The 7,348-nt window shown below is 43.8% G+C and overlaps 1 protein-coding gene across 1 annotated transcript in view; it reads right to left on the bottom strand.

Annotated features, from left to right (window-relative positions):
- SVOPL (SVOP like) overlaps positions 1-7,348 on the bottom strand; it is a 47,515-nt gene that overhangs the window by 8,221 nt on the left and 31,946 nt on the right. Inside the window, exons 11-14 of the mRNA XM_019515396.1 lie at positions 6,903-7,105; positions 5,025-5,136; positions 4,350-4,431; positions 1,543-1,632 (exon numbers count right to left, since the gene is read on the bottom strand). Of these exons, the coding sequence (XP_019370941.1) occupies positions 1,543-1,632; positions 4,350-4,431; positions 5,025-5,136; positions 6,903-7,105 (487 nt within the window). The remainder of the gene's footprint in view (positions 1-1,542; positions 1,633-4,349; positions 4,432-5,024; positions 5,137-6,902; positions 7,106-7,348) is intronic.

The following is a 7,348-nucleotide window of genomic DNA, read 5'->3' as shown; positions in this document are numbered from 1 at the left end:
CTGCACCATCCATTGAGCACAGAGGGGGCTGCTACCTTCCCAGGGAGGGAGTCATAGGCTCCTGCTCCTAAGACTTTTTCTGCCTTGTGACTTTGATGCCAAATACATCAGGTACACCCCGGTACTGCTGAAATAATGCCACTATGAGCCATATGTTTTACATGAATTACATGTTGTTGCTGGTGGCAGGCTCTACTGCTAGGCAAGTGATAAAGGCCTAGAAAAGGCTGAGTACTGTGCATTTGTGGGCTTTCTTCTGAAAGGAAAGCAGAGGCCTTGAGGTTTGCTACTACTAATTGAGTAGGTACCTATTTCTTTTTTTAAGACACATGCACACATTTCTCCCTGTTAGGGCTTCTGGGTCTCCTCTGTCTTGGCAGAGGTGCAAACTTGGAAGTGCCTTCCTTCTCTATTCTTGCTGGATAAAATTTTGGCAAGTTTACCCAGTAGCTGCCCAGACAGTGCATAACCTACTGCACATGCTCAGTGTGGACATCTTACATGTCTATACGGCTTGGGAGTAGGAGTCCAAACTGTACATAAGTGCCAAAAGTGGCAAATACCCCACTGGAAAACTGCTATTTGGGCACCTAAAGTGAACTAAATGTCTGCCTTAACTGGGTAAAGCCTTTAGGGTGCCTATACGCATGTACCAATGCATTCAAATTAGAATGCTCTAGCATAGCTGCAGCATCATGTGTATAAAGCCCCTGTGAATTTAAAAATGGCCACTGGCATGCTTTAACTAAAGGTGATCAAATGATCTATAGTTAAAATGTCCCATGGTCATTTTTAAATGCCCTGGGGCTTAATATACATGATGCTGCAGCATTTTAATAAGAGCAGCTCTTCAGGAACCAATCTAATTAACACCCCCACACACCCCTAAGCACATGTATTGGCACCCTTAGGTGTGTAAATATGATTCATGGCATGCAAAGTAGAATGTCATTGAATGGCTTTGATCAGGGGTGGGCAAAATGTGACCCAGAGGCCAGATGCAGCTTGCCAGGCCATTCTATCCATCCTGCGTGGCCCCTAAAAATTTAGAAAAGTAATATTTATCTGTCCCTGGGTGCCTGTAATGCAGCCCTTGATGGCTTGCCAAAACTCAGTAAGCGGCCCTCCGCCCAAAATAATTGCCTGCCCCTGGCTTAGATGCTTAAAGTCTGCATAAGCGATAGGTGTTTTGGCAGGACAATAGAATGCTGTCCTTTGTGCCTTCCACAGGTCTACATTCTGACATGTAAGTATGCAGCTGACTAGGCAAAACAGGATTTGGGCTTTTCCCCCATGTAAACAACTAATGGTTTGGCAAAGGCTGGACAAATTTCAAAAGAGGCACTACAAAGTGTTCCTTGTGTGTATTGGGAAGCCAACTGGGCATGGAGTCTACCAACTTACTAAACACAACAATGGGCCCACTAAAAAAAATAACAGCTAAAAACCTGTTTCAAAGTGCCTGAGGAACTTCCAGTCTATGGGCTCCTCTGACTGACAACCACCATCGCACAACAAAATGTAACAGAAAAAGCTTCTTACTTGTGCTATAAATGGTGCCACCATAGCTCCAATCCGACACAATGACCCACTTGTCCCCATCCCCAGTGCTCGCATAGTAGTGGGATAAACCTACAGCAGGAGAAAAAACATTACATATAAGAAAATGCATGTGATTCAGGTTATTCACAAATGCTCACTACATTATAAAGGCCAGCAGTTGGAGGGAAGTCTCAAAAGGTAACAAGGCCCCCCAGTTCTCATTTCTGCCTTTGAAATTCTTTCCATTCCTGTCCAAAATGAAGATTTTTTGAGTCTTGCTAAAGTTGGAGGTGGTGAACTAATCCCTCAGCTGTAGAGGTAGTTCCTCAAGGTCCAGTTCGAAAAGCATTGGCAGGGTGGCTTGGGAAGAGTATGAATTGCCATTCTCTCTGCCTGGTGAACAGGGAGATACAGACTGTCCACAGATTCCAAGCTAGCATTTTGTCCAAGCTTTAAATTCACTCACAACATTTGTAACAGGGAAAATCACCTGACAAAATGCCCGGGGTCTCACTGTGGAACATACTCTTTTCTTTTCTCTTCTTCTAGGCTATGAGCCAATAGAGCACTTAAAACACATGATTAGTTTTATGCATAGAGTTAAACAAATACCTATGTCCCATTATCTTCAATATGTTTAAAGTTAGGCAAGTATTTAAATACTTTGCTAGTATTTTAGGGGAGAGGGTATTTTATTGCCTGATATAAATGTGCTTGCAGAAGGGCCAATGGGAAATTATTTCCATCACCACTAAACGATTTTTAAAGAACTCCAGATGCCTCCCTTCCAATGAGAGGAGCAAGGTCTCCAGAAGTATGGTGCAGTTGTGGTGGTGGTTGCAGCCTCACTTTTGACTGGTGCAAAATTCTCTCACATTAGTGGCTTCTGACACATCCATTTCCAGCAAAAGAATGTACACCAAAAACGCTGAAAGGTTAATATTTCTGCAATGTCAGTGCCTTCTGATAAGCATCACTGTGTTACACTAAATAATTAATGACAGTGAGCAGGTTGAGCAGGTGCTTCTATTTGCCTTTCCTTGTAATGCTACATCAAGGGGCTTTTTGTGAAACTGAAAGGTAATACACTGTATTGTCTTGCATATTACATGCCCACAAAGAAAAGACACACTTTATATTTGGGGAGGCAGAACAAAGGGTGAAAAAAACAACTTTTCCAGAGTTTGGCCACATGTATCAGTGGCAGAATCTAAACTTCCTCTGACTTCCCCTTTTTCCTGGTCATGTAAAAGCTACAGTTTTAAGCGTTTCATGGCTAAACTGTTAGCAGCTCTTGAAGACTGGACTCATGCACAAATCTAAAGATAAAAACAGTCTGGGGGCTGAGAAATTAGAGGAGAGAGACCAGGAATCACTAAACTGCAAATTCTTCAGCACAGTTGCCTAAGGACAGCTTGATTAGTGGAAAAAATCAGAGCTGTTAAAAAGGAGAACGGGTCATTAATGCCTTCTGAGTTAAGAGTAATTGGCAGAAATCAAGGAGATTATGAGTCATGAAGTTAATCGACTCCCTTAATAATGCCTGAATAGAAATGCCATTGCTACTATTCTGGGCAGAAAATCAGCATCCCTTAAGATACATGTATCAATTTTAGAAGGCTAATTTTTGGAGGAAAGATCCGTGTGGTACACAAGTATAAAATGGGTTCTTAATAGGGCTGTGTGAAACGGCACCATTCTGTTTCACCTTGAATTTCAACGGTTCGAAAGAACAGTATTTCGTATCGAATTTCATTTCAAGTCAAAATAGCTGTTCTATTCCATTCCATTGAAACAGAAAGGCTGTTTCAATGCTGTTTTGACCTTTCACTGGGGTTGAGAAGTCAGCCCAGCTGGGCTGCCTTCCCATCCCTGCTAGATTGTGTCAGGGGTGGGAGGCAGCTCAGCTGGGCTGCTTGCCCATCCCTAGATCATGCCAGGGGTGCCAGCCTGGCGCAATCTAGCGCGGGGGATGGAGAAATAGCCCAGCTGGGCCGCCTAGCCACCCCCCTGCCGGATCTTGTGCTAGGGATGGAAAGTCAGCCCAGCTAGACTGGCTTCCTATCCCCAGCCTATGGTCAAAACATTTTGACTTTCAAAACATATTCGACCAGCCTCATTTTGTTTTGAGGCTATTTTGATGGCCTTTGTTTCATTCCAGCTTTCCTGTTTTGACCTCAAAATTGGTGGAAACAGTGCTGAAGTGAAATGGCCAGCAAAATTTCACATAGCCCTAGTACTTAACCCCAATAAAAGAAACTATTTTCACACAACACAAAATAAATCTGTAGAACTCACTGGCATGAACAATCACTGAAGACGAGATTTCCATGGCTAAAAACATTTGCGGTGAAATTCCACTGTAAAAATTAAGAGGGATAAACCTTCCTACTGTGAAGCATCAATCAACCCACTAACAAACGGAGATATTTCCATCCATTGGGACATTATTTAGTAAGTGGTCATTATGAGGGGGTGCCTCTTCCTTTGAAGAATTTGGAACAGGCTACCATGAGGGACAGGATTCTGTAGCAGGTGGACTGTGCCTCTGGTCTCGTATGGCAATTCCTATTTTCTTTTTCTTGCCATCTCAGCTACTCATCCAGTTTTGTATCTGATTGTATACACATAAGCAGAACAGGCAATTAAAACAGCATTCAGAGACTAGCATAAGACCAGAGACCCTCAGATATAGTAAAGTCACTGTAACTATGTGATTAAAATGAGGACAGTCACCAAACTACTCAAATGTGCCTTCATCCATTTTATACACTTTGTTGGAGAAGAAATACCAGAAGGGGACCCACCTCTGCTGTGTAAATGTAGATGGTATTGAAGTTTGCTGACACCAAAGCACGCAGCATGAAAAGAAAACCGATCAGACCAGCACTAGAAAGAAAGAAGGGTGGAGAATATTCACCTTGGTAAATAGTTATTGCCAAAGACACTGAGATTAGACCAGAATCTTTAAACTGAAAGGGCATTTCATAGGCACTCTCTGAAGTCCTGATCCAGCTTTATTAGGAAGGATATGGAAATTTTCCTCCATTCAACATTCATTTAGTGAATACAATCAGACCTTGTTAATTCACATAGATCAGCACCCTCCACTCCCTTTGGACTCCCCAGCTGGGTGAATAAGAAAACACATTACACAAGAAGAAGAAGAAAAAACCCAAAGATAGTGGCTGTCTCAATGGACTGTGTTTACTTAGCTTAATGCATAGGCTGGCTGTAATTATTTTCAAGGTCTTAGCATGCTAGTAAATGTCCTACAGTATATTTTGTGAGACACGTAGTCTCAGTAATACAAGCTCTCATTACAGCTTTTGCTATCACATTTTTGCTGGGAAGTGAGGTGCAACTGCGAAGAGAATGATCAGAGTAGCTGATTAGCAAATAGAGAATTTAACAGGCCCTGCCACCTGACTATGGTACTGCAATCAACCATACCATTACCAGCATACAAATTGTACAGGTACCTTGTTGTGCAGACATTGAGAAGCAGGAAGAACAGAGCAGTGCATCCCATTGTTATAGACAGGCTCAGTCGTCTTCCTAGAAAATTGATGCCTACAATATTTAAGGGATTTACTGGGAAAAAGAATAAAACAAGAATGTCAGACTGGGGTTAGATTCTTTACCTGTTTTTAGACCTTATTTGTTGCTCACTATTTCCTGGCTAGGAATCGTCCCCTGGTAGTAGAAACAGAAGAAGGGTTGCCCAACACCAGGATCCTACTTTCCATGTCAGGATTTTTATCGTTAAGCCTTCCTTCCTGTATTATACTTATGATGCCTGCTTCATGCACAGTCTAGACTCACATTGCTCTTGTACAAGAGCTGCCATGATGTCAAATTAGTGAATCAATCACAGGCTAATACTACTGTGAGAGAGCAAGAAAAGATGGTGTTTTGGTTAGAGGCAGTGTGCTAGAACTCAAGGAATCTGGAGGTCTGCTCCCAGAACCAGCAAAGACTGCTTATGTGACCTGGGACAAGTCATCAAGGGCTCAAGGCCCACAAAATGTTAAGAGCAGATCCTGACTGTATCTGACATGCAGCCCCAGAACAGACACCTATGCATGTCTCAGAATTCCAGTAGCTAACTCAAGACGACAACTTCTCCCCACTCCCCCACCACACAGTATCTGAGCTACCTGAATCACCAAGAGAAGTAAAAGTGATGAGGCTGGGGTCCTGTTCCCACAGAGTTTCCCTTCCCTGCACCACATAGGAGAAAGGAGCAGTACAATGACTGATACAGATGGAGGATTAGTCTGGGACATGCATAGGAAAGGACAGCAGTGGGCACGCTTCTTTGCTTTCTGTGAAAACAATGTGGAGACACAGCAGGCTCCGGACCCAGCATGTGCTAGAGCAGGGGTGGGCAATTATTTCAGGCAGAGGGCCACTTACTGAGTTTTGGCAAGCCATAGAGGGCTGCATGACAGGCAGCCAGGAGAAGATAAATATTGATTTTCTAAATTTGTTAGGGGCCCCGCAGGCTGGATAGAATGGCCTGGTGGGTCCCTGTGCTAGAGCAACCTGACATGTGGAGGTGGGAGCAGCTACACATACTTGTCTTCCTTGTTTTTTCTCATCTGGACTTGCATTTCCAGACTGACCTCCAGGATGAGAGTACTGTATCATTACCAGCGTCTAATTTCAATTTCCTGACATTCTCCAGTGTATGAGATGTACCTTCCTTTTTGACCTTCTCTGGGAAAGGAGGAGAGTAATATGTGTTTCATAATCTAGAACAGTGGTTCCCAGCCTTTTCTTGCCATGACCTTAAATCAGGACTCCCCAACCCAGAGGCAACCCTCAGGGGATGTGGGGATGGGGGCAAATCAGGCCGTGCGGGGCCCCCTTAACTTTGTGAGGGACCCCGCAGACAGAATTTCTGACTGAAAGAAATGTAAAGAAACCTTCATGCCATGGGGAAGGAGGTGGGCCAAACCACAGCTTCCCTGAGGGAGAGACTGCGGCCGCTCCGCCTGGCTCCGTGGGGCCAACACAATCCTACTGTGGACCCCCCATGACCCTAATTTGGGTCATGTCCCGAGGCTGGGAACCACTGATCTAGAACATACACTTAGTTGGAGGTGCCTCAAGTGTCTCTCCAGATCTCACCCGGAGTGGTTTTTGGACTGAAGTCAGAATAATGACTCCTTGAAGGATCAAAGTGCTGAGTCCCACAGAAGTGATGCACAGGCCTTGCACTAACTAGCAATGCAGGATGAATTGTTTGCAAATCATACTGATGATTTATGCTTGTGCATGTCAATCTACTGACCTAAACACTTTGCACAGTGTATTAAAGCTACAGAAAGAAAAGATAGAAGACTTTCTGTTACATGCAATCTCTCCAATTGTGCTGATGATCATGGTCTGGTAATCTGAAGGGGCAAATAAGCGACAGTGACACGGGCTTTGGTTTTCCTGTGAATGATCTCCAAATTCTTCCGTTACTGATGCCTGAGAGCCACAAACCAGGTCCCGCTCCAGTAACTCAGCACTGGCCAGGATGACTCCATAATAAGCAAAAGCTATTCCCAGCCTGTGGGAAAAAAGAAAAATAAAAGCCAATGCAAAGGACAGAATAACAGCAGGTTCATGAAATTCTAGATGTATAAAGCTCAGCAGGTATCAAACACCTCATGGAAATTACCATGCAGAACATTTAAATAAGCATTAAGATTTAGCAATCTGAATCCCAGCACTGATTTGTGTAACCAGTAGTACAGTGGATGTCACTGCAGGGTTCAAATATGAGAAGCTGGGGGGGGGGGGGGGGGGGGGG

This window comes from Gavialis gangeticus, unplaced genomic scaffold, assembly GCF_001723915.1.
Source record: "Gavialis gangeticus isolate Ggan-Ray unplaced genomic scaffold, GavGan_comp1, whole genome shotgun sequence".
NCBI lineage: Eukaryota > Metazoa > Chordata > Crocodylia > Gavialidae > Gavialis > Gavialis gangeticus.
This window is presented reverse-complemented; position numbering and strand designations above follow the sequence as displayed.